The sequence below is a fragment of the Scomber japonicus genome, chromosome 5 (assembly GCF_027409825.1).
Source record: "Scomber japonicus isolate fScoJap1 chromosome 5, fScoJap1.pri, whole genome shotgun sequence".
In the NCBI taxonomy this organism is placed as follows: Eukaryota; Metazoa; Chordata; class Actinopteri; order Scombriformes; family Scombridae; genus Scomber; species Scomber japonicus.
The window spans coordinates 5,825,359-5,852,419 of record NC_070582.1 but is presented as its reverse complement, the minus strand read 5'-3'; the positions used below and the strand labels follow the sequence as shown (position 1 = coordinate 5,852,419).

General features: G+C 40.3%; 2 protein-coding genes across 2 annotated transcripts in view; one reads left to right on the top strand and one right to left on the bottom strand.

Moving 5' to 3' along the window:
* cftr (CF transmembrane conductance regulator) overlaps positions 1–14,279 on the top strand; it is a 52,122-nt gene extending 37,843 nt beyond the window's left edge. The window contains exons 19-26 of the mRNA XM_053318895.1: positions 1,753–1,980; positions 4,581–4,681; positions 6,322–6,555; positions 8,678–8,833; positions 9,642–9,731; positions 10,240–10,412; positions 12,872–12,977; positions 14,064–14,279. Of these exons, the coding sequence (XP_053174870.1) occupies positions 1,753–1,980; positions 4,581–4,681; positions 6,322–6,555; positions 8,678–8,833; positions 9,642–9,731; positions 10,240–10,412; positions 12,872–12,977; positions 14,064–14,279 (1,304 nt within the window). The remainder of the gene's footprint in view (positions 1–1,752; positions 1,981–4,580; positions 4,682–6,321; positions 6,556–8,677; positions 8,834–9,641; positions 9,732–10,239; positions 10,413–12,871; positions 12,978–14,063) is intronic.
* Positions 14,280–20,512: 6,233 nt separating this feature from the next.
* The window catches only part of cttnbp2 (cortactin binding protein 2), a 110,516-nt gene continuing 103,967 nt past the window's right edge, over positions 20,513–27,061 (bottom strand). The window contains exons 20-23 of the mRNA XM_053318892.1: positions 26,147–26,198; positions 25,741–25,840; positions 23,752–23,859; positions 20,513–22,006 (exon numbers count right to left, since the gene is read on the bottom strand). Coding sequence (XP_053174867.1) covers positions 21,614–22,006; positions 23,752–23,859; positions 25,741–25,840; positions 26,147–26,198 — 653 coding nt within the window. The 3' untranslated portion in view covers positions 20,513–21,613. The remainder of the gene's footprint in view (positions 22,007–23,751; positions 23,860–25,740; positions 25,841–26,146; positions 26,199–27,061) is intronic.

The following is a 27,061-nucleotide window of genomic DNA, read 5'->3' as shown; positions in this document are numbered from 1 at the left end:
ATTTACAACAATAAAAATAATTCTGAACATTGTAGTGCAGTAAATCTATCTAAAAAATGCTCCTTTGGTTTATATCTCAGTTTAAACGTTGCAGTGTGACGGTCCAGAAAATCACTGTACAGTCAAAGGGTGAGAAAAGAGGTTACTGTACTTGACGAAAATGCCAGTTTGTGTTTTTTGTACTTCCGTGCTCCGCCCTCAGTTCTGTCACTGAATGTGTGTTTTAGTGATGACAGCTGGCTCTTTCCAGAGCTGCCGAGAGCACGTCAGGGTCAGAGAGATGAGCTGAGCTGGGATTTCCTCCAGCCCCATCCTGGTGTCGCTCTCTCTGATGCCACAAGCACTGTCAGACACACTGCAGTGGAAATGATGTGTTCTAGCCACTGAAAAGAATGTTGTTAATAATGCTTTTTGTTTTTTGTAGCATGTTACGAAACAATACTCATTTTTGTTAAAGCTCAGCTGAAGAGGTGAAGACAAATATAACTTCTAAAAGATTTAATCAAAGTCCTCAGATGACAAAATTGTTTTTCAGTCTCATTCCTGTGTTGTTTGTGTTTGTTCTCCCCTCTTCCACATTCAGTGTATGACCCATTTTGCCGGTTTCACTATAAACACACACTGCAGATGAGCGTTTCACCTGTTTGCCAATCTAAAAACACAAAGTCAAGTTTAACTTTAGTTGTCATTTGTGAAGAATAATGGCGCTTTTCCACTATACAGTTCTAGCATTACTCGGCTCGACTCCGCTCGTTATGGTTCCAGAAAACTTTTCCATTACAAAGAAGTACCTACTCAAAGTGGGCGAGGTCGTCATAGCACGGCTCTGCGAAACTGCCATGACTTCGTTTCATACGCGACATAAACCATGGAGGACATGGTGTAATGTCAGTAGTCTGCTACAATCCATAAACTGCTAGAAAATTGAAATTAAACCGCAGGCACATTGCATTTTAAAATGTAAAAAAAAACCCAGATAATCATTTGATTTATTAGTTTAGACATTTCCCACTGGCCACTGATGCTGTAAATAAGCCAGTGTTAGTCTGAGGGGTTGATCGGTTCGGCTCGCTTGGAACCTCAGCTGAGGAGGTACTTAACCCTCCTGTTGTCCTCGGGTCAAGGAAGGAAGGGAGGAAGGGAGGGAGGAAGGAATGAAGGAAAGGAGGGAGGGGGGAGGAAGGAAGGAAGGAAAGGAGGGAGGGGGGAGGAAGGAAGGAAGGAAAGGAGGGAGGGGGGAGGAAGGAAGGAAGGAAAGGAGGGAGGGGGAAGGAAGGGAGGAGGGAAGCAGGAAAGGAAGGAAGGACGGAAGGAAGGAAGCAGGAAAGGAAGGGCGGAAGGAAGAAAAGAGGGAGGGAGGGAGAAAGGAAAAGAGGAAGGGATTAAGGAAGGAAAGAAGGACAGAGGAAAGAAGGAAGGGAGGAAGGGGGGAAGGGAGGGGGAGGGAAAGAAGGAGGGAGGGAGGGAGGAAGGAAGGAAGGAAGGAAGAAAGGGGGATGGAGGAAAGAGAGGAAGGAAAGAAAGAGAAAAGGAGGGAAGGAAGGACGGAGGAAGGAAGGAAGGTTGTCCCTAACCAGATATTCTACTTTCTCTTTCTTCAGTCTGACCCGAGGTGGCCTTTCAAACAATGAGGGCGATATTATTGATATGATCAACAGTATCAAAATATCTTATAAAGTACACAACCTTTTATCTGTATATATTCAAATATTATTGTCTTTTTTTTTATGTGTCCCGTTTCCTCTCTTGCAGCTCGTAGCCCAATCTTCTCCCACCTCATCATCTCACTGAAGGGTTTGTGGACAATTCGAGCGTTTGGCCGTCAGACTTACTTCGAGACGCTCTTCCACAAGGCTTTAAACACTCACACGGCCACCTGGTTCCACTACCTGTCTGCTCTGCGATGGTTCCTCTTCCGCTGCGACATGATCTTCGTCTTGTTCTTCACTGCCGCTGCCTTCATCGCCGTGGGAACCAACCGTGAGTGATGGGATGGTCTTGGGTGATGTAGCATACTTTACAGCATTCTTGGGGTGAATGTATTTGTAGATTTTTGTGGTTATTGGCTTTTATAATGGATTCCATAGCCCTACCTTCACTAAAATGAGTGTTTAATCACCTGAAAATAAGAATCATTGTGTTTTCATTACCTTAGAATGAGCTCTTTATATCTACAGTACAATAGGGAGCCGGTCCCAGACAAACCAAACACTGGCTCTAGAGATGTTTCATGAGTTTTGCAGCCACTGTTGGTTCTCCTACACACTTGCAAAGAAAGTGGGAGGGAGGGGGGGGTATTCAGTTGGATGCAATTACAACCTCACCACTAGATGGCACTAAATTCTACACACTGGTCCTTTTAAGTTGAGAAAACTATTGGCACTTTTCCACTACACAGTTCCAGCACTACTTGGCACGACTCGGCTCGACACGGTTCCAGGAACGACCTTTCCCATTACAAAAATGTACCTACTCAACATGGGCGGGGTCGTCATAGCAACGGCTCAGCGATACTGTGTGCCGTGACTTCGTTTTATACGCGACACAAACACATAAACAATGGAGGACATGGAGGCGATGGTGTACTTGCTGCTGTATGTGGCTTTCTCTCACACACAAAGCAAGAACATTGAGGCGTATGGCTGTAACGCTGTTGTTGGTATTTAAAAATGGCGGGTTTGATTCTTGTGTGGGACGGCTCATGACTCTTCCAGCGACAACTCTTCTGACCAATCAGTGGCCGGCAGTCTGATGACGTCACATTTAGTATCGGCTCGGCTCACTTGGAACCTCAGCAGAGCAGGTACTTAACCCTCCTGTTGTCCTCGGGTCAAGAAAGGGAGGGAGGAAGGAAGGAAGGAAGGAAAGGAGGGAGGGAGGAAGGAAGGAAGGAAGGAGGGAGAAAGGAAAAGAGGAAGGGAGGAAGGAAAGAAGGACAGAGGAAAGAAGGAAGGGAGGAAGGTAGGGGGAGGGAAAGAAGGAGGGAAGGAGGAAGGAAGAAAGGGGATGGAGAAAGGAAAGAAGGAAGGGAGGTAAGAGAGGAAGGAAAGAACGAGAGAAGGAAGGAAAGAAGGAGGGAGGAAAGAGAGAAGGAGGAAAGAAAAGGTCAGACGGAGGGATGGAAGGAAGGAAAGAATTTGTCTCTTCCAGCGACAACTCTTCTGACCAATTAGTGGCCGGCAGTATGTTGACGTCACATTTAGTATCGGCTCGGCTCGCTTGGAACCTCGGCAGAGCAGGGACTAAAAAAGTACCAGGTACCAGGTAGTATCACTAGTGGAAAAGTAGAAAAAAATGAGTTGAGTCATGCTGGAACTGTGTAGTGGAAAAGCTCCATGTGTGAGCTGTGATCAGTAACATTGATAGATGAAACCTACATGATAGTTTTAAGTCTAACCATTGGCTTGTGATTGGACGTGTGCTGGTTATTGGAGATGAGATATGGATTAATAGCTTTCTGAGCACCATTAGAACAATGCAAACTTTCATCAGTGCCTTTTAGCAACATAAGCAGCCGTGCAAACAATTAAAATAAGACATGAAGATGAAGTATAAGACACATGCACACTGAAAAGCTTGAGCACCCACATGAGACCAAATATAAATAAACAGCACCTCTTGTTTTGCTTTGGCATTGCTATCAGTTATACTACTACACACAGGAGCAACGTAATGTCATGTTGTGGCTGATATCTATGTTAATACTGCTCGCTCAGGAATGTGTGCTGGTTTGGTGCAGCATGTTATCATTTGTAGCAGAGCAGTGTCACATTTCGTCTCCATTTGTATCTAAATCCAACAGGTGACAGCGGCCTATGTTACAGTAATTACTAAAGCAAGCACAATATGAAATAAGATATGAGAATAGTCATACTAATTCTGCTTTATCATTTGTTTTCTTTGGCTTGAGTATGAAGTGTGTGTAGTAGTAGTATAGCTGAAAATGTGAGTAAGGAACATCTTGAATTAGGAGCACTAGGAAGGACAAAAACAGGTGGTAAACAAATTGTATGTCATGGATATTGATCGAGAACCTTATCAACGTCTACAGATATGCTCATTTTGTCAGTAAACATCTTTTATTTCCACTAGTCCCGTCAAGTGAAAGAAGCTTCAGTCTTATCTGTGTGTTACAGTGTGTAGAGTCCGATAACAGGATCATAACAGAACAGTCTGTCTATGAAAACTGATCAAGTTTAGGAATGCCACTGGATAAAATGTCACGTACTAAAGGAAGTGTGTGTGTGTGTGTGTGTGTGTGTGTGTGTGTGTGTGTGTGTGTGTGTGTGTGTGTGTGTGTGTGTGTGTGTGTGTGTGTGTGTGTGTGTTAATTAAATGAATGGGAAACACAAGTGCGCGCACACACACACACAAAACCACATGTAGTTGCGTCATTGCCTGCGTGTTTATGTTGAGAGCACATTAAAGAGTCATTTAACAGCTCATTAGTTTCCAATGGAGCCAATGGCAGAGCTGCAATACCTGAGTGCTGCTCTGACATCTGAGAAAGCAAGAGTTGGTCGGACAATACTGATGATTGCACGTGTGTGTTTGTGTGTGTGTGTGTTTCCCCCCTACAGAGGACAAACCAGGCGAGGTTGGTATCATTGTGGCCCTAGCTATGCTCATCCTGGGTACGTTCCAATGGGCCGTCATCACCAGCATCACGGTAGACGGACTGGTATGTACACACACACACACACACACACACACACACACACACACACACACACACACACACACACACACACACACACACACACAGCCCTCATCATTTGCATCACAGTAGTAAGATCTGACTTGCATTAAAATACCACATCGCCAGTGGCCAGTCAAGAGTGTCTCAAACACACGCACATTAGAGGAGGTTTTTGCTGAGCGTGTATGAGTTTCTTTCTTTTTCTTTTTTTTTATTCTACACACAAAACTCTGAACTGAACAAATCCTCAAACCTGCTTGTTGACCAAGGAGCCGCTCTTCTGGAACAGCTGAGATTTTAGACTTTCTTCTATTTTTCAGATTTATTTTCTCATAACTTCCAAAATCCTTTTTAATTCAACCATAACTGCAACTAACAATTAGTTTTTTATCGACTGGTAATCAGTAATTTAATCAGTTAATAATCAATAATCAGCTTTGGATGAATTATTTTGTCTGCAAAGTGTTTGGGAACTTGTAATCAGCATTTTTCACAGAGCTAAAAAAATTAATAGTCAGTTTATAATGACGTAAAACAACAGTAAATGTTTGTCACGTCTCAATGTTACGGTGGCCCTGAGAGGTCAAAATGCAGCTACTGAAGTACACACATGCAAATAGTCAAAACACATGAACCCTTCTGTTGTCCTCAGGTCAAGGAAGGAGGAAAAGCTATCACTGCTGTTGAAGAATGTTTGAGACTCTTATGAATCAGTGTTTCTCGTGTCAGTGGCTGATTTCTGACACATTTTTTGGTTTGTGGGACTGACAGAAGTTATCACAGCGCAGGACGTTTTGTTCAGTACGGTCACATAAACTCTCTCATACTGTACACACACACACACACACACACACAGGCGCATAGCGTAGTAGTGCTGGTGTGTGTTTGGGGGAGTTGACGCTGATCTTCACAGTGTGACTGATATTCTAACATGAGAGAGAAAAGAGCTCATTATTATGTTGTGAGTCTCTGTGAATAACACTTACACTCATATCTTCTCAAGCACAAGTACATCGCTCCAACTTACTGAACATGCAACTCATGAGAGGATCTTTTGATACAACCAAACACTGAATCAGACTTTTTTTTTAAAATTTTAGATGATGACCAAAATGTCAACTTTAATGAACTGAAAACACACCAATATAACAACAACTACACCTTTACTATGTAGCCATGCTCTAAATACCCTGCTTTATTGTCTAGTTTACTCTAAATGGGATCATAATTTCCAAAATGAACATCATGCTGTATTGAAGAAGACTTGAAACTAGTAATTGACACCATAAACTCATCAGGAGAATATGTTTACTGAGGGAATAAATCAAGTGAAAAATGGTCTAATTTTCTCATAGACTTCCATATAATCCGACTTGTTTTTGGAGCCAGTGGAGTTGCCCCCTGCTGGCCATTAGGGAGAACGCAGCTTTAAGTCACTTCCGCATCAGCTTCACTTCTTAGACCTAGAGATACCCATTTGATATACACATATAAACAGTATGTAAACCTCTCTCTCTCGCGCTCTCTCTCTCTCTCTCTCTCTCTCTCTCTCTCTCTCTCTCTCTCCCTCTGTCTCTGTCTCTCTCTCCCTCTCTCCCTCTCCCTCTCTTCCTCTCTACCAGATGCGTTCAGTAGATCGGGTGTTCAAATTCATCGACCTGCCATCAGAGGAGCTGATGCCAGGGAAACCCGGCAGTGGTAAAGGAGGCCCGGACCTTGTCATCGACAACCCTCACGCACGAGACTGCTGGCCAAACCGCGGCCAGATGAACGTCCAGGGTCTCACAGTCAAATACACCGAGGCCGGACGCTCCATCCTCAGCGACATCTCCTTCAATGTGGACGGAGGACAGAGTGTGAGTCCGTGGGTGATTTGTGTGATTGGCTAATTAAACTGCTGCGCTGCAGGAAAATGATCATTGCAATGTTACTGAGGGGTAAAAGCTGGGTGAAATACTAGCTAACAAGTGTGTGTGTGTGTGTGTGTGTGTGTGTGTGTGTGTATTTCTCCGAGTCACCCCAAACAAAGCAATAAATGGGCATAGTTTTTACCCTTCCTTCCTTCCTTCCTTCCTTCCTTCTTCTGTCCTTCTTTCCTTCCTTCCTCCCTTCCTCTTTTCCTTTCTCCTTGCTTCCCTCCCTCCTTCCTTCTTTCCTCCCTCCCTCCCTCCCTCCCTCCTACCTTCCTTCTTTCCTCCATCCTTCCTTCCTTCCTTCCTTCCTTCCTCCTTCCTTCCTTCGTTCCTCCCTCCTTTCCTTCCTTCCTTCCTTGACTCAAGGACAACAGGAGGGTTAAAGATAGATTCCCAAGAACTGCTCAATTTTGGACAGGTCCAGTGTGTGTTTATGTGTGTTTTTTAAGTATCAAGTATCAAGTATATGTTATTGTTCATTACAGTTGAACAAAATGTCACTTCTGTCTGGGGTCAAGATGTAAACAAGGACAAAACACAGACACACACACAGCAATACAGACAAAATAATCCACTAATGACAAATAAGCAAGACCCTGAGAGAAGTGCAGCTGTATAGAATAATATAAATATGACCTGATAGAATGATAATATGAAGGATAATATTAAAACCAGAACAGGGAAATCAATAACTGCTGATAAAGACCTGTTTGTTCTTTGTTTAAACTTATACATATGCTCAAAGCCATAATCTCTCCCTTTCATCTGGGCTTTAAATGTCTTATTCTGTTAAATTAGAGCAGAGGAACTTAGTCAGTAGTGTTCAAATAGCTTTCAGTGGAGACAGAGAGAACAAGTCTCTATCTCTTTCTCTTTGCTTCTGGCAGTAATTGTACTTACTCATAATGAATCCTGGAGGACGGCAGAGCTCAGTAAGTGTTAGCACTTTACCCTCGTCCCATTAGCTGCTGTGTGGCCTGCTGATAAACGAGCTAATCGTCGCCACCAGCCTGCAGAACAATGGAGAGCTTTTAGACTCTTAAATAGCTAAAAAAACAGCAGTTCAGTATGTGCTGCATACATTATATGTGTATCGAGTGTATATATATTGTATGTAATCATGATTATATCGATGCATATCAACATACATACATACATACATACATACATACATACATACATACATACATACATACATACATACATACATACATACATAATTGCTCACAACAGAACCACATATACATATAATATCCAGAAAACTGAATGAGCTTTTGTTTAACCCTCCTGTTTAACCTGTTTGTCCTCAAGTCAAGGAAGGAAGGGAGGAGGGATGGAAGGAAGGGAGGAAGAAGGAAGGAAAGGAGGGAAGGAAGGAAGGAAAGGAGGGAGGAAAGAAGGAAGGAGGTGGGAAGGGAGGGAGGGAGGGAGAAAGGAAAAGAGGAAGGAAGGAAAGAAGAAAGGGAGGAAGGTAGGAAGGTAGGAAAGAAGGACAGAAAAGAAAGAGAGAAGAAAGGGGGATGGAGGAAGTACAGATTGAAGGGAGGAAGGAAGTGAGGAAAGAAGGAAGGAAAGGAGGGAGGAAGGGAGGAAGGAAGGAAAGAAGAGAGGGAGGAAGGTAGAAAAGAAGGACATGAAAGAAAGAAGAGAGGGAGGAAGGTAGAAAAGAAGGACATGAAAAAAAGAGAGAAGGAGGTAGGGAGGAAAGAAGGAAGGGAGGAAAGAAAGGAAGGAGGGAAGAAAGGGGGATGGAGGAAGTACAGACTGAAGAAGGAAGGGAGGAAGGAAAGAAGGAACAGTCAAAACAGACAGGGTCAATTTGATCCGGGAGGATGACACGAAGCTTAAACTGATGCTACTGATTGATGAGGTGGGAATTGCTGACTAAAATGTGTGTCTTCTGTGTCTGTGTGTGTGTGTGTCTGTCTGTCTGTCTGTCTGTCTGTCTGTCTGTCTGTCTGTCTGTCTGTCTGTCTGTCTGTCTGTCTGTCTGTCTGTCTGTCTGTCTGTCTGTCTGTCTGTGTCTGTGTCTGTGTCTGTGTGTCTTCTGGTTGTGTGTGTTTAGATCGGTCTTCTGGGAAGGACGGGTTCAGGGAAGAGCACGCTGTTGTCCGCTCTGCTGCGTCTCGCCTCCACTGATGGAGAAATCTCCATCGACGGTGTTTCATGGAGCTCCGTCTCCCTGCACACGTGGAGGAAAGCCTTCGGAGTGGTGCCTCAGGTACGTCTATGACTGCTGAGATGCTTTTTGTTGCAACATACTACGAATAATGTTCAAATTGAGTGGTATAACCAGTCCAGTGAAGAAAGGAAAAACAGAAAGTATTAAAACATTTTAGCAGCTGATAAGACTTTACTGTTAAGAGAGTTCAATCTTAAACAAGTAATTCCCATATCCTAGTTTTTGTTATTTTTTAAAAATTAGACAGTTATTACTGTGCCATCATCAGGAAAATGTTTCTACAGTTAAGTCCTTCATCATGTTGGGTGTGACTGGACTATTCTGTAGTTTGTATAGTTTTTATTTATGAAAAGACACATTTATGTCAAAAAAATAAATATATGAAAATGAAAATATTTGCCTAAATAATGAATGTGATTTAAAACATGCACAGTCCTTATTACAGCTGTCAGTCCCATGTGGTTTCCATACTATTACACCTCTAAATAATAATGATGATGATGATAATGATCTATATTTGTACAACATGGTTACAAAGTACTTGTGCAGATAAAAAAACATGCTGAAATACAACATTATAATAAACTAAAGCAGCCATAGATTGCTTTCAGTCGCTTGTTTGAGTAGCTTACTTTAAGACTGTCACTATTTGCAGATGAGATTGCCTCTTCTTTTATTATAAAGTTCTTACTTTTTTCTTAGTTTTTAACATTATTTAAAAGTAGTTCTTCAACATATAATTAAAATAAATATAATTTCATTGAAGAATCCAAATGGTTGTTACTATGTGTATTAGACTTATCATGTGAAGTCTATTGAAATGTTCCTTCTGTCCTGTGTTGAACAGAGAGTTTTTATTTTGACCGGCACTTTCCGGATGAACCTGGATCCACACGGACGTTACAGCGATGAAGAGCTGTGGAGGGTTGCTGAGGAGGTGAGACTCCACTTCACCTTTTCTCTGCTGTGCTGCCGTGATTTTAGCCTTCACTGATACTTTTATTCTACCAGACACATGTTATATTATCAATCTCATAGATGTAATGGCATTTGATTTAGGGTGAATTAGCTGCAGTTTCCTGCCTCTCCTGGTACCAATACAGAAGGAAAACAGAGAAATTAAAGGAAGTTCTGTATAATATTATAATTTTGATAGCTTTCATCTTGTGTCATCTGATTATTTTATATGCATTTCAATTGTTATGATTATTTCAGCAGAAGAAATGTATGAAAATAAGATGTTTCAGAGTAGCGTGCAGCCATGTTCTGCAGTGTCAGAGTCAGTTTATTAAAAAAATAAGCAGCAGAGACAGCAGAGGAGACACTGTCCTGCAAGTGAAGTTCATAGAAACACATTTGTGGATGAAAATGACCTAATATGAAATGATAAGCCACAGCGATAATCAGCAGAGCGAGCTAAAAAGTAACCTCTTCTGTGTCGTCAGGTGGGTCTGAAGTCGGTGATCGAGCAGTTCCCGGACAAACTGGACTTCCAGCTGGAGGACGGAGGCAACGTGCTGAGCAACGGTCACAAACAGCTGATGTGTCTCGCTCGCTCCATCCTCAGCCAGGCCCGCATCCTGCTGCTGGACGAACCCTCGGCCTACCTCGACCCCATGTCAGTAGGAACATTAAAATATGTGTGTTTGAGTGTATACAGTGCAGGGCAAAGCAGAGGTGACATTTGTTTAAAAGGTTATATCCAACATTCTGCAGAATCAGACATTATTATATTCTTCAACTGGATTGAAAATTCACCTAATACTGAAAGAAGGGCAGAAAATGGATGGAAAGAGATGGAAAGATAGAAAGAAAGAAAAAGACAGAGACAGAGGGACAGAAACTGGAAAGACTGGAAGAAAGAAGGACAGAGAAGGGAAGACTAAAGAGACTAAAAGAGAAATGAAACAGACAGAAGGACTAAAAGAAAGACAGAAAGGAAAGGGACAGAAAGATCAAAAGAGAGGCAGAAAGAGAGTGAAGCATGGAAAGAAAAATACAAAAAGTACAGAAAAAGGAAGAGGCCGAAAGATGGAAAGATAGAAAGACAGAGGTGGAAGAAACAGACTAAAATACAGAAATGGAAGAAACGAAAAGACAAAAAGAAAGTCAGAAAAGGAAGCTCTCTCTCTCTCTCTCTCTCTCTCTCTCTCTCTCTCTCTCTCTCTCTCTCTCTCTCTCTCTCTCTCTCTCTCTCTCTCTCTCTCTCTCTCTCTCTCTCTCTCTCTCTCTCTGAGCTTCCTTCATGAGAGCATAGTGCATAGCTAAGACCTGCTGGCTACTGTATGCATGTGTCCTCTTTAAAGGCTCATTTCACCCAAATTACAGAACAAATTCTCACTTACCTCTCGTGGTATCCATCTGGATGGTTTTTAGTTTTATTAGCCCAGATTTTTTAAGATGTTAGTTTCTGAGATTTCTGCCAACAAGACAAGCTGTTTGTAGTTTCCATGGGGATTTGGATTCATTGGAAAGTAGTTCAAATTAAAATAATTAGACTAAATTAGTTGAAGTTCAAACTTGTTCTGGACTTCTGAATGGACTTCCTGCACGATCAGATCTTGACCTAATTAATGGATATGTTTGGTGATTTTCTTTTTCTTTTTTTTAAATCAACAAATCTCATGTACAAGGCAAATTTATTTTTGTGTAGCACATTTTAACAACAAGCCAATTTAAAGTGCTTTACATATAACTGAAAATGCATCAAAATAGGATATAAAAGCAACACATGGAAAAAATAAAAAAAAGACATTTAAATATGATTAAAAGCTTTAAATTGGAATTAAGTCAAAGAAAGAAGGGAGGAAGAAGGAAGGAAGGGCGGAAGTAAAGGAAGTGAGAAGGAGGGAGGGAGGAAGGACAGACGAAAGGAAGGAAGGAAGGGAGGAAGGACGGAGAAAAGAAGGAAGGACGGAGGAAGGAGGGTAGGACGGAGGGAGGGAGAAAGGATAAGAGGAAGGGAGGAAGGTAGGAAGGAGGGAAGGAAAGAAGGAGGGAGGGAGGGAGGGAGGGAGAAAGGAAAAGAGGAAGGAAGGAAGGACAGAGGAAACAAGGAAGGTAGGAAGGAAGAAAGGAAGGAAAGGAGGAGGGAGGGAGGGAGAAAGGAAAAGAGGAAGGAAGGAGGGAGGGAGGGAGGGAGGGAGGGAGGAACAGTCAAAACAGACAGGGTCAATTTGACCCGGGAGGACGACACAAAGGTTAAATATGGTTTAAAGTGTTAAATTGGAACTGAAATTAAGGTAAAGTAAAGTAAGGCAGATAAAAACAGGAAAATAAAAAGTACTTGCAAACAATAAAAAAGCACTAAACCAACTAAGATACATTTTATGAGTATCTAAAGCCTGACGTATCGTACTCCTCTGTGCTGTTGACCTCAGTTAATGTCTGAAAACTATTAAAAAACACACATCAGTGAGTCACAACGCTGCACTAAGCGACATGTTCCTCCAGAGAGTCGTAACAGGATGAGGTTATCTATATCACACACAGTAGTGGAAAGTAGAGTCTGTTCATTGTTGAGAAGAATAAAAAATATTGGAAATCGCCAAGCATATCCTTTTTAAAGTATGTATTTGTTTTCTGTTCACTGCTGTGTGTATTTTCTGTGTGTGTGTGTGTGTGTGTGTGTGTGTGTGTGTGTGTGTGTGTGTGTGTGTGTGTGTGTGATGTCCTGTAACATGAGGTCACAGTGCAGCAGCAGCCACCCAAAGTCCAACATGTGTTCCCATCACTGCATATGGTGATCATTTAGAGTGCTTTCAGTCATTTTGACCTACTGTACGTGGGAGCGTGTGTGTGTTTGCATGTAAGCGTTTGTGCAGAAGTTGGGTGGGTGGAGGCGGGGTAGGAAGGGGATGTTGGGAGTGGGGGGTGGGGGTGGAGGAAGAGGGTCATGATGGTAAATGAAGCCTGTAATGAGCAATCTAGTTTGACCCGAGGCCAAACGCTGCCTGCTCTTTCATGTCAACCTCAACAGGAACAGAACGCTAAGCTAATGTTCTGGCAATGGAGAGAGATGGCCTTTGATGATGATGACGACGATGATGATGATGATGATTGTGTGTGTGTGTGCAGAACGTTGCAGGTCTTGAGGAAGACGTTGAAGCAGGTGTTCTCCGGCTGCACCGTCATCCTATCAGAGCACAGAGTGGAGCCGCTGCTGGAGTGTCAATCATTCCTGGTGAGTTGTTTTTTTTTTTTTAATGACATTTCAAAATTCAAAAGTCTCACATTAAAGTAATTCAAATTGTGCCAAGACAGTTTTTTGGCGTTTCATCCACATTTTTAACGCTCAGGTGTTTTTGAGATATTCATGAACTCAATAAACTTGGCCTGATATCAAATGATTTAAAAAAAAAAAAAAAGAAAAAAGAAAAAGGTTCCCTGAGGCAGACTGTGTGGGTGCACGTGTGTGTGCTGCAGTGTGTGTTTGTATGAAGGTAATGGGGGTTTGTGTTGGAACAACAGATGGCGTGACAGTAACATGAGGGAGGTGACCTCAGGAAAAGAAAGGTAGAAAAGGAAGAGAGAAAAATATGAAAAGAAAGACAACAGGGCAGAAAGACTAAAAGACAGAAAAGAAAGAGACAGACTAAAAGAGAGGCAGAAAAGGAAGAGGCAAGTATATGGAAAGAAAGAAAAAGACAAAGAGACAGAGGGACAGAAACTGAAGAGACAGAAAGACTGAAAGAAAGAAGGACAGAGAAGAAAGAGGCAGACTAAAAGAGAAATGAAACAGAAGGACTAAAATAAAGACAGAAAGAGACAGAGGGACAGAAACTGAAGAGAGAGAGAGAAAGAAAGAAAGAAAGAAAGAAAGAAAGAAAGAAAGACAAAAAGGAAAGAGACAGAAAGATCAAAAGAGAGGCAGAAAGAGAGTGAAACATGGAAAGAAAAATACAAAAAGTACAGAAAAAGGAAGAGGATGGAAAAGATGGAAAGACAGAGAACAAACAGAAAGATTAAAAAGTCAGAAAAGGAAGCAACAACACAGACAGGTTACAGTGTTTACAAAACTGAAGCAAAAGTTTAATCTTCACACTGCTGATGTTAAAATATATGGAACATAATTGAATTCTCTCTCTCTCTCTCTCTCTCTCTCACTCGCTCTCTCTCCCTCTCTCTCTCTCTCCCTCTGTCTCTGTCTCTGTCTCTCTCACTCTTTCTCTCTCTCTCTGTCTCTCTGTCTCTGTCTCTGCCTCTGCCTCTGTCTCTCTCTCTCTCTCTCTCTCTCTCCCCCCCTCCCCTCCCTCCCTCTCTCATCCAGATGATCGAGGGCAGCTCCATGAAGAGCTACGACTCCATCCAGAAGCTGCTGAATGAGACGAGTCACCTGAAACAGGCCATGAGCCCCGCCGACCGCCTCCGCCTCTTCCCAGCGCTCAACCGCCTCAACTCCAGCAAGCGAGCGCCGCCGCCGACCGCCAAGATCTCATCGCTGCCGGAGGAAGCCGAGGACGACGTGCACGACACCCGACTCTAACCGGCCAGACACACAAAAACACACAAACACACACACACACAGGCATGGAGACAGAAAATTTTGTAGGAAAAAAATCCAAAAATATGCAAGATAAACATTTTAAGTCAAATTTTCTATCTTGTAGTTGACAAATGGAACAATAAAGTTAGCAATAAAGCTGACAGTGCACATTTGGATCCACATAGTCATCTAAAACACACACTTTTTCACATACACATGAATGCAACATAGCATGATATACAATAAAGAGCATCGGGCTACACACTCAGCTGGTGTAAAGAAAGTCAGTCCTCCATGATGTTTTGCTGTCACACATGGAGGCGGAGCTATGGAGCTAATTTATTAACAAAAAAAATCCAATCTTTTATATAAAGGTCATGACTGGAAGAAAAAAAAAAGGGAAGAAGTTGCTCATTTGTAACAGAAAGAGTCTGTGATAGTTTGTATTGTATTGTAACAGCCCTGCGTTATAAATCCTAGTGTTTAAATTCTACATGAATATTAAAAAAAAAAAAAAAAATCAGGTATGTACAGCGCAAAATGTGTGAGGGGCAATAAAATGTTAAATTATGTGTGCAAAACTTAAACATTGCATTTAAAATTTAAACATAAACATTGGTTTGTAGGTGAATTTAAATATGGCGGCTGCACAAAACTGTAGAAATTAAAGCTATTGGTGTAAATCTGTCACGAAATTAGAAAAATATGAATATATAAGTTTAGTTATGTGTATGTTTGTGCAGCAGGGAGAAGTAATCAAATGTTAGTGAAGCACATGACAGACCCCCAAACTCACCTGGCTTCAAACTGGACACTTTATTAACCTTTGTGTCGTCCTCCCGGGTCAAAATGACCCCGTCTGTTCCTTCCTTCCTTACTTCCTTCCTCCCTTCCTCTCTCCCTCCCTCCTTCTTTCCTTCCCTCCTTTCTTCCTTCCTACTCCTTTCCTCTTTTCCTTTCTCCCTCCGTCCTTCCTTCCTTCCTTCCTTCCTGCCTTCCTCTCTCCCTTCCTTTCTTCCTTCCCTCCTTTCCTCCCTTCCTTCCTCCCTCCTTTCCTTCCTTCCTTCGCTCCTCCCTTCCTTCTTACTCCCTTCCATCCTTCCTTCCTCCCTCCCTTCTTACTCCCTTCCCTCCTCCCTTCCTCCCTCCTTTCCTTCCTTCCTTCCTTCCTTCCTTCCTTCCTTCCTTCCTTCCTTCCTTCCTTCCTCTCTCCTTTCCTTCCTTCACTCCTTCCCTCCTCCCCTCCTTCCATCCTTCCTCCCTCCCTCCCTCCCTTCCTCCCTTCCTTCCTTGACTCGAGGACAGCAGGAGGGTTAAAAACCATTTCAAGTGCCTTCTGGTGCTGGACTAACTGTATAAGGGCTTCTTCAGTCCATCTAGAGGTTTTTTTTTCTCCTGAAGCCCAAAAAAAATCTATATTTGCTTTGAAAAAGCGGGAAATATATAATATCTTTTTTTGCAAGCCAGCTTATTTCTGATTCTGTCAGATTGTTTAACTCTATATATAAATGGCCAAATGCACTGGCAATAACAGGAAGTGGAGGTTTCATTCTAGACTGACTAGATAATCATCATCCATTAAACAATAAGAAGCTGTTTTTGTAGAAAACTGTTCACAGAAGAATATACACTGAGCCGACACACAAACGCAGCCACTGTAAAAATCTCACGTTGTAGTTGAAGCAGAAAATGTAACTATGAGCATCAAATCTAATGTCTTTTGTTATCAGTTTTGGCCTTTAATCAATATTTCGTCCTATGCTTCATTATAGATGAGGAAAACAAAGCTTAACTTAGTTTTTAATCCTTATATACTGTTCATATTCATAGTATCACCTCATAATTAGTCTCTATAATAAACCTCTGAGCCACAAATCTATTTTTAGTTCATAAATATCTCATCAGTCATTAATAAATGGGTGAGTAATCTTTCATTAAGAGAGCAGAGAGAGAGTTCTTCATGGAGAAAAAGACATTCACAACCTGGACCAACCTACAGATACACAACTGTATCAGCTGCAGACAAATATTAATAAAGTTGAGATTATTTTGTTCAGGTTGACATAATGATGTTTAGAGTATTTCTGCTGCTCTCAAGTGTAAAAAAAAAAGATTTAAATTTGACCTGAACAATATGTAAGGCTTAACCAAACCTTGTTAGACTAATCTGAAGCATAAAAATAGGATTAGATTGTGCAGGAATTACTGGGGTTTTTTTTGTCTTTTAAACAGGTTCAAATCATTATTTTATACACATTCAGCTCTCTGATGACAGAAACAAAGTGCATGAGGAAAAATAACAACTGAACTCAATGTATGGCCATAATGTTGACCACAGGCTGATGTAACATGAGCCACAGAGTAAGCATCAAAGTACTGCTAACATGCTATAATATATTTAAAAGATTGATAGGCAGAAGAGATGCTGGATGGAAAAATCAATTAAATAGCACTAAAAGGATTACATTACTGTCTCACTGAAACAAAGCTCATTTTAATTATATTAGCTACATTTCTACAAACCTACAAGTCTTCCTCAGTCAGAAATATATTCCTTATATTGCTATTTTAAATTTTAAATCCATATATTTTACAAGATAAAAAGAGAGATCAAAGCTTTATTAACCTTTGTATCGTCCTCCCGGGTCAAATTGACCCCGTCTGTTTTGACTGTTCCTTCATTCCTTCCTTCCTTCCGTCCTTCCTCCCTTCCTTCTTTCCTCTGTCCTTCTGTACATCCTTCCTCCCCCTACCTTCCTCACTTCCTTCTTTCCATCCTTCCTCCCTTCCTTCCGTCCTTCCTCCCTTCCTTCTTTCCTCTCTCCCTCCTACCTTCCTTCCTTCCTTCCTCTTTTCCTACCTCCCTACTCCTTTCTTTCCTTCCTTCCTCCCTTCCTCATCCCTTCCTCCTGTCCTTCCTTGACCTGAGGACAACAGGAGGGTTAATACAAGGAAGGTAGGACTTTCCTTCCTCCCTCCCTCCTACCTTCCTTCCTTCTTCCTCCCTTCCTTCCCTCCTTTCCTTCCTTGACTCGAGGACAACAGGAGGGTTAAACAGCTACTCTTGAGAATGAAGTACAGATTTCTACAGTGGCTTCACGTGTTGCGTTCAAGTCTCTTCTGAATATTCATTTCTGTATCAGTGGTCTGACCCTGCAGTGACTTCACACACACACACACACACACACACACATGCATATGGGAACGGTGACGTTGTTGTCTGACGTCACTAACGAGCAATGACTGATACCCTTATTTTTCGATCTGTATGCACTTTAGAGACACCCTGAGGTACTCGAGAGCTTTCACAGCAAGGAAACAGTCGAATGGTTGAACGCTGTACAACAGTTTCTTCAATTCTTCCAATAATAAAATAAAAAATAAAGCGTAGATGTAGAATTGTGACCTTTTTTTGATAACAAATTATGCTTTTTACTTTAACTGTTCAGCCTTTTCATACTTGATGAATAATAGGGAGAAGGGAATAATTCATCTTAAAAGTATATTTTCTATTTGAAATGAATATTTTTTCAGAGCCACTGCTGTATAAACGCAAAACCAGCATTTACCATTTTTTAACTTCCTGTCTGTACTTCCCTCTGAAACTGGAAACCATATTGAACACCCCCCCTTCCCCCCTCCCCTAATGTTTTTCTGCTTTGGTTGAGGGAAGAGCGTGTTTCTCCTACCATACTGAATAATAGTTTTGTATAGAAGCAATGCAGAAAATTAAGGTACAATGGAGAAATGCCTTGATGTGTTAACTGTGACAGATTTTTTTACAGTGTAAATTAAGAAAAAAAAGCTGTTTCTTGTTTCTTATTCATAGGAAAGGGACACAAATGTCCAAAAAATGTATAAATGTATTTGTTCAATCAACTATATTTCCAGTAAAACTAAAGATTTTGAGAATTTTCTGCATGTTTGTGTCTTTTTTTGTGTGTGTGTGCTGGTTTCATTTTTTTTAATCTTTTGGGGAAATCTGTTTTTATTTTTGTACACCTGTGTCTTGTTTGTGAGGCGTTTGTGACTTTTTCTCACTTCGATACCGACTCTGACGTACACGCTTCTTCTCAATACACTATGTGGCCAAAAAAAATATGTGGGGAAAATTAAACCCATATGCAATCATGGCTCATCTCCTTCCAAAAAAAAAAAAAAAAAAAAACACAAACATGAATCTGCTGCTTGTAACAGCCTTCACTCTTTCTGCTTTCAGGCTTTCTGCCACGTTTTGTAACCTGGCTGTTCCCGTTCAGCCACAGGAGCTTTTAGTGAGGTCAACACTGATGTTCCAGTTCATCCCAAAGATGTTGGATGGAGGTTAAAGTCAGGTCAGTCGAGCTGTTTTAAGAGCCCAAACCTTTAAAAAAAACACAAGTACACATAACTAAACTGTCCAGAGACTTTTGGTCGTGCTGTATTTCTTGCTTTTTTCTGTGTCCAACATAGAAAAGAGCAGAAGGAGCATTTTCATCATGCAATAGAGTCAAAACACAGGGTATTAATTGTGCCCTAGTTCCATACTACAGACTAAATATATGCATCTACTAAATACTAATTGAATCTTGATCAGAATTTCACTTCAATTCCAATTTTACAGACTTTCTACTTCTGATCTAATGACCTTATGACCTGAGCCAAAAACATAATATCCCAAGTAAACATTTATCCCAGTAATGGAGCAGAGTCCCCACAATGTAGGTGGATGTCAGGTTTGGCGCCCAATAGTCATGTAAACAGGAACACACACACACACTTAACATTTGATCCCAGTAATGGAGCAGACTCCCCACAATGTAGGTGGATGTCAGGTTTGGGGCCCGATAAGTCATGTTAACAGGAACACGAACACACTCAACATTTGATCCCAGTAATGGAGCAGAGTCCCCACAATGTAGGTGGATGTCAGGTTTGGGGCCCGATAAGTCATGTTAACAGGAACACACACACACACACACACTCAACATTTGATCCCAGTAATGGAGTGACTCCCCACAATGTAGGTGGATGTCAGGTTTGGGGCCCGATAAAGTCATGTAAACAGGAACATACACACACACACTCAAAGACATCATGTTTCCACTTGTTCAGAAAATAGTTTTTTATCAGTGTGAAGCAGCAGCTGTCCAGTCATTTATTAATATTTATAATATTAAAATAGTTTAGACACATCAGAGCATCCAGACTGAATTAATGTTGATCAATATTTTCAGTCAGATTCTCTTTATACTTTATTTTTGTTCTCCTGGATCTTTCTGTAGGCGTCTCACCATCTTTCTGCAATTTATGTAGATTTTCCCATCTACAAGTACCATACTTCTTTCATTTACAACTCTCAATAAATCAATGAGCGAGACAGAGTGTGGGAGCCTCTTTCATTTTTGGTTGCACATTCATCCCACACATCTGTCACTACTCTGTTGTGCAGAGATTTCGTCGTCTTTAAGATCAATTGTGTACAACAGAAGGTTTTTTTTTTTTTTTAGTATGCATACTGACTGTTGGGAATACAACAGTATTTTATTTTGTCACTTTTCCAGAGTCTTGTAGTATTAAACTGGGAATCAGCTGATGCTTTTTCTGTTTTTAGTGTCACCACGGTTGCCAGATACAACTCAGAAGAAAAAAAAAAAGATATATAAAAAGATATTAAAAAATCCACATTTCTTCTCTGGGAGTCGATGGTGACCACTTTGGGGAATGTAGGAAATTCGAAAGCAGATTAGACTAAATGAGATTAGATTTAGAGAAAGTGGAAATGCAGAACATACACAAAATTATACCACAAAAAAAACAACCTGAGCATCTGATTAACAATGTCTGAACTTAAGAAAATCAACAGGAATTTAACCTTTTTAATAGTGATCAGATACTACAGAGCCCCAAAATCCAAAAAGAAAGAAGTGTGTGTGTGTGTGTGTGTGTGTGTGCGCAAGTTTAAATATAATCATTATTTATCAGGACTTGTATTTTAGTCAAAAAAATGAAAAACCATTAATTAAAAGAACAGAAAGGCTGATGGGGTTTTTTTTACAGTGCCATTTTAATGTTTGTGCTTGAAAGACAACCTCAAACAACTATCGTACAGATCAAAATCATAGGTTGACTAAAATCTCTCCTGTACATATGTATAGATATATTTATTTATTTATATATATATTTATATACTGTCCACTTAAAATAAAACTTGACCTTTTTTCTTTAAAAATAAAAACATACGGAGAACACAGTGATTTAATGAGAAGCATGAAAAGAAAAGAAAGAAGTTTGTGAGTTACACCGTCGGGCTCAGCGGGGGGTAAATTGAACCATGACTCGGGGGAAATGATGGGCATTTAAAATATTTATTATGGCTTACAGTTGACAGAGGACATCCTGTGTTTATACAGTTCTATTACTTATTGCCACATCCCCTTCACTTTGAAACAAGTGAAAGGGTTCAGAACCAAACTTTTACAAACACTATGTACATGTTTCATTTTTTTTTTCGTGTGTGTGTGTAATTTATTTTTATTTTTTTCAGCAGTTTTTGCTTTTTAAGGTTTTTTCATCACTGTACAAGCATCATACCACATACACCAATCTATAGAGCATTTAAACTTACTAATTCTTATTTACAAATATATTTGGTAAAACCCTGATTAATTTCAACAGTATTTAAACCAACCTTGCAACTATTTAAAGATAAAACACTTGAATATCTCAAAATACTTAATAGCAAAAAGAAAGAAAAAAAAACAAAAGAGAAAAAAAAAAGAAAATTAAAAACCTGCTTGTTTCTTTCTTTGATCCAAAAACACTTTTTCACTAAAAAGGTAACAGCTGTAAGAAGTTTCAGTTACTCTTCAATAGCCTTATCCCAGTGAGAGAAATATAGTATTTCACTTAAAAGTACACAAAAAAATACTGTTTCCACCAGGCAAATACTTCTATCTCAGTAAATTCTTGCACTATTTCTTATCAGCTAAATACTGTCTCACAGGTTAAAACACTGGAATAAGGCAACGTTAAAGTAACCTTTCTGTAAAATGACCTTTTCTGTCGTTTTTAACCCCCTGCGTTAAACTCGTACCAAACCCTCTTTTTTTTTTCTCGTTTTTTAATCCACCCCGATTTTAAACGATCAAATACTTCAAATACTGTTTAATAGAATAAAACTATGGTCCCCAAGTACACAACTGTAGTACAGTGTAACAAGTACAGATAACAAGTACAAATACTAAAAGTCAAAGGTTGTCAGGTACCTAGTCTTTACATCATGGAGGGAGTTTCACAGCGGAATTATGGGAGGAAGAAGAAGAGGAGGATGAGGAAGAAGAGGAGGAAGATGTCTATTTGTTGTTGTTGTTTTCATGCAGGTCTCTGTGGAGGATCCAGATGTCCTCGTGTGATTGGTTGTTGATGTTGTTGCGGTAGTAGTTGTTGTTGCTGCTGCTGCTGTTTGGTGGAGCCTGCTTTGATTTGCTGCTGCTGCTGTTGGCAGTTCTGCTGCGGCTGGGAGGCGTTTGGGTTCGGCTCGGGCTGCTGCTGCTGTTATTGTTGATGCTGCTGCTGCTGCTGGAGGAGGCGGCGGCAGCAGTGGATGTAGTGGAGGCTCGTGTGTGCTGCTGCCCCCTGCTGCTGGGGACGGGGAGCTGCGATTTGGCGCGAGGGCCTGAACGCCGGTCGCTGCTCTGGACGGCTGCCTGGTTGGAGCTGCTGCGGCTGGACTGACGGGTGGAGGTCTGCAGGAGGAGACGGAGAGGGAGAGTTTGGTGAGTTTAGAGTTATTTTAATCTGAAGTTGGATGATTTTTGTATGCTTAAAAACAGTTCCACCTACTGGAAAGGGTATAAATTGCAGTTTGGACCTACAGATTAATATTTTAAGATCATTGTGCATTATAATAATCTTTATTTATAGAGAATCCAAAGTTACAAAGTGCTTCACAAGGCAGCAAAATACACAAAACATAAAATAATTCCATTATAAAAAGAGATAGATTCAACTTCTAAACTTAGTGTTTTTCTTCAGTGCGACAAAAAAACAAGATCAAAATGACCATAAAATCTACAAAGCTTATATTAAAACTGAGAAAAACAAATCAAATGATCTCTGTAGGCTGGTTAAAGTCTGTCTCTGGTACTAAATGTGTGTTTATTGTAGTGTAATTGAAAGAATCTGCACATCTGGTCTTCATTGGTAGTAATAGTAAATGGTAATAGTGGTAATAGTTTTTGTTCCTGTGGGTTGTGGCTTAATTTTGATGGTGAAATACTGTTTTTTTTATATATGAATATAAAATAATTGCAATTAAAATAATCAATACATTCTTTTCATGGTATTTTACAACCTTAATCATACAGTAAATGTAGATTAAAACATGCTATAAAGAGCTCTTATAGTACATCCAGTGCAACCTGCAGTAATGACAAACTACAGTCTTCAAACTGCTAATACACTTCAGGTCAATTATGTGTGAGGTAACAACAAAAACACATGATTTAGACGTTGAACAAAACAATCAGACACATTCATTTAAGATGTGAGTCATCATGCTGTGAGTGATGATAACAGGATTTGTTAAAGGTTGGTGCTTTCCAAAGAGAACATCAGAATCTCTTCCTTCAGTTTTAAATGTTTGAGTTTCTCTAAGCTGAATGATGTTTCACACTAGAATTGATTTTTACATGAAAGTCTGGAGTCTGTAAATATGAGTTCAACACATGCAGGTTTAATTTGTGACGTCACAACTAGTCTGGAGCCAGTTGTGATCCAGATGTGTGAAGCCTCCGAGAAGTGCACATACGCTGAGAAAAGACTTCTCAGTAAATTAAGAGACATCTTGAAATGAGCACTATTTGTATATTTGTATATTTTCAAAGAGGGAGAAGGAGAAGATGCCATTTTGAGAATTTCTAACTTAAAAAGTAACAAAAAAATCAACATATCCGACACAATATATTCATAACTGAGGTGTCTTTAAGGCAATAAGTAATTATAGAAGCCCTTCTTTTAGTTGTTCTAATATTTACATGTACAATCAGGCTGTTGCACTAGGAGTCATTTTTGCACCTTGAAGCACCAATAACTACAGAAGTATTTCACTGCTTTTACTCTGATTTGCTAAATATGTTTTAGCATATTCCTAAAACATTTCGCTTTGCCAGTTAATTGCTAAATACACTTCTGACAAGTAACTAGAGCTATGAGGTGAGGAGGTGACAGTACAACAAAGAAGTAGAGAAAAAATAGTATTTCAATCAATCTCATATTTTACTCAGACAATTTTATGTGATTTCCTTTAAAATATCAAAATGTTTAGAAAGTGTGCATGTTTATATGTAGATCATGATAGTTTTTACTGCTACAACAATATAAATGTCTCCTCATGGATCATATAAATCTTATTTTTCTTGGTGTGACGCTGAGCTGCTGATCACTGCTGTATTTTTCACTCTGATTCTTTGGATTCTTTCTTGAGGCTCACCGTCTGCGGTCGCTGCTGGACGGCGGCTTCCTGTTCTGCCTTTTGAGGCGGCGTGGCTCCACTGGGAGAGCTGGAGAACAGGATCAAGTCGTCTTTGGCCTGAGAGATCTGTGGGACGTAAAGATGAAGAGCGGACATTAAGCAGCAGGTAGTAAAAAACCTCAGCAGAGATCATCATCGACGTCTGGCTTGTATTGTTGAGTATTCAGCCACCGAGCGACACGAGAACACTGTCATTACTTAAACTTAAATTACTGGGTGGGATGTTGGTGATCATCAGTGTCGGGGTCAAAGTCTAAGATTAGAGGATTCTGATACTGCTAATTTAAAAACAAGCTGCAAAGACATCATATATTTGGGATGGTCAGTAAAGTATCTCTGAAAAAAATGCTAAAAAATGAGTCAGTAGATTATCAAAAGAACATGGGTGGAGGTTTTGGACATATTTAAAAGGGTCGGGACTGGTGGAATATTTACAGATAAGTCAGCAGACTCACACCCATGAAACCTCTAAGCAGCTGAACTGGAATCATTTATCATTTTTGACAGTCTTCAAAACCAAAATCAGCCAGATGAACAGCTCTAGCCCTCGATAAGAACAGATAAACTGTACGAGGTGAGGTGGTTTTCCGGACATCAAGACTCCCTGCTGATTCTCCTGGAGAACTTCAACCAAATAGGTAATTACAGTTCGTAGTATGAATAAACCCTAATGGCTTACTTGACCCCCTTATATCCTCTGAAATCCAAGCCAGGTTTACTACATCATCATTTTAAAAAGCACTCGTTAAAAAAGGTAAATGTCAAGTGAAATGCTCCAGACACACACAAATAACGCCTCTATATTTGGAAGGATGACAGCGATGAATTACGGAGTCTAAACACGTCACCTTAAAGCCGATTGTTTGGAAATGTCAGAGTAATTAGGAGCTGAGCGGCTTCTGTACAGCAGCACTGTTTTCTGAGGAGGTTTGCTTTGTATTTTTCCTGGATGGCGGAGACGCACAGCGGTAGTCAAAGGTCCAATTTCATGTATTACTCTGTCAGGATAGAGTATATCTTCCAGTTACAGCAGCTTTTCTTAATCACATGGCACTCAGATCGCCATCTAGTGGCCTACGTAGGCAGTGGTGCTGTCAATTCTTTTTTTTTTTTGGGTCATTTCCAAAGTCAAAGCTACTTATTTTTAGCATTTTAACATGCTCACAAATTCACAAAAAAACCCCCCATCAAATTAAAATGCATCATTTCAATGACTAGTTACATTTAAATATCACCACGCCATTATTGACGTCATCAGGTTGCCACTGTTAACAAGCTCATGTTCCCTCGGATGCAGTGGCACAAAATGGATCTCAAAATGGAAACAAGCCTGCAGTGAGGAAATATGACCTCGAACATTAAATCTGGATTCATGACTGCAGGCGAGTTGATGCTGAATGTGGAGAAATCCGGTTAAATGAGGCGCTAAAAAAACCATCAAAGCTCCACAGAGACACTTAAACACAAAGCAACCCCGGATGGATGAGTCGAGGAAGCCAAAAGAACATTTCCTTATAGGTAAAGGGACGTGTTTCAGGCACAGCATTAACAACTCAGTCAAAAGCCACTTTGAAAGCTGTATAGCTGTATGGTTGCTGCTTGTGTAGCTCGTAGCAAGAATCCCTTTGACTGCAGAGGAGCTTATTTTGATGTGCGGTAGCTACTACATTACAGTGTGAAACAGTCAGACTACAGTCTTTTAATATGTTGATGCTGCTTTAAAGCCAGAGGCTGTAATGTAACATCTGTATCACTGTAAATCTATTTTAACATCTGCTTTTATGTTCCTAAATAATTAAATAATTCTAGTAAGACTGCTGTTGCAACAACCTGCAACAGCTCTGACCTGCACCCCTTTTTATTCTGTCGGTCGGTCTGTCTCTGTCTCTGTGTCTCTGTGTGTGTGTGTGTGTGTGTGTGTGAGAGAGTGTGTGAGAGAGACGGTACCTTGCTGATGTCTGGCTCTGACTTGCTGGAGCACATGGTCTGCAGCTCTCTGATCAAATCTGTTTCATCGTCAGAGAACACAGACAGGCCCACAGGCTCCCTGAAAACACACAAAGATGGAAGCACAATGATCATTTGGTCGACATGACATCAAAAAAATGGTGAAAAACATCCATCAGAACATCTTTGAGTCCACAGAAATGTCTTATATATTCTTTAGATCATTTAGATTTAGATCAACCAACCATAAAATACTGTATTTACAATAATGTAAAACCAAGAATAGCAACAAATTCTTACATTTGAGTGTTACGAATGAGCAAATATTTGGCATTTTTGCTTGGAAAAATGACCACTACTATTGCTACTTCTACTACTTAATAGTAATCAATAGAAAAACACCAACCTCTGAATTTTGCCATTTGAAATGAAGCTGACATCAGTGCTGGACAGTGAGCCTGTAATCCCAAACACACATATATCAAAGTCAAAGTACTTTTATTTCATCATTGTTACAAGAACAATGAGACAGCACAGCATCTCTAGAAAATAGGCAACAACAGTTAAGAAATGTGCAATACTAAGTAAATGAACAAATGGCTAAATTCAATAACATTAAAGGGTCAGTTCATTAAAATAAAGTACATTTCTCAGTGATTGTCTTGATAGTTTTTGAGATCGCTACCACTGAAACTCCCTCAAATGTGTCTTTCCACAAACAAAGTCCCTGTTATTTGGGATAACAATGACTCCAGTCGTTCAAAGCTGCCCCCTGTTTAAGTTTTGGACCAAGACAGTGAGGACATTTTGACTGACCCTCGCTTATTTCAGGCTATTTGGGAGTTAAGACCTGATTAAAACTAAACTAAATTAGCATTTTTAATGTAAACTAATTTCTATAAAAGGGTGAAAGTGTATAAAACTGCTGGAAGTGAGGTCTGCAGACTATCTTTAAAAAAAACTATTACATTGTTAAAGTGACATTTTGACTGACCCTCGCTTATTTCAGGCTATTTACTGATTTAGTTTAGTTTAACTCCCAAACTAAAATTAGACAGTTTTTAATGTGAACTACTTTCTACAAAAGGGGGAAATTATGTTAACTGTTGGAAGTGAGATCTGTAGACTATCTTTAAAAAACTAGCACATTGTTAAAGTGACAGTTTGCTGAGCACAACGATCTTCCAAAGTCGAGTTGACATTTCTACATGAAATATGTCAAGACTGGCCAACAAGGCTTTCAAAGGAACCATTAAATTCAGCAGTTTGAGGGGCAAAGTTGGTGATAGAAGCCTCGTTTCCATTAAGGAAGGAAATTTAG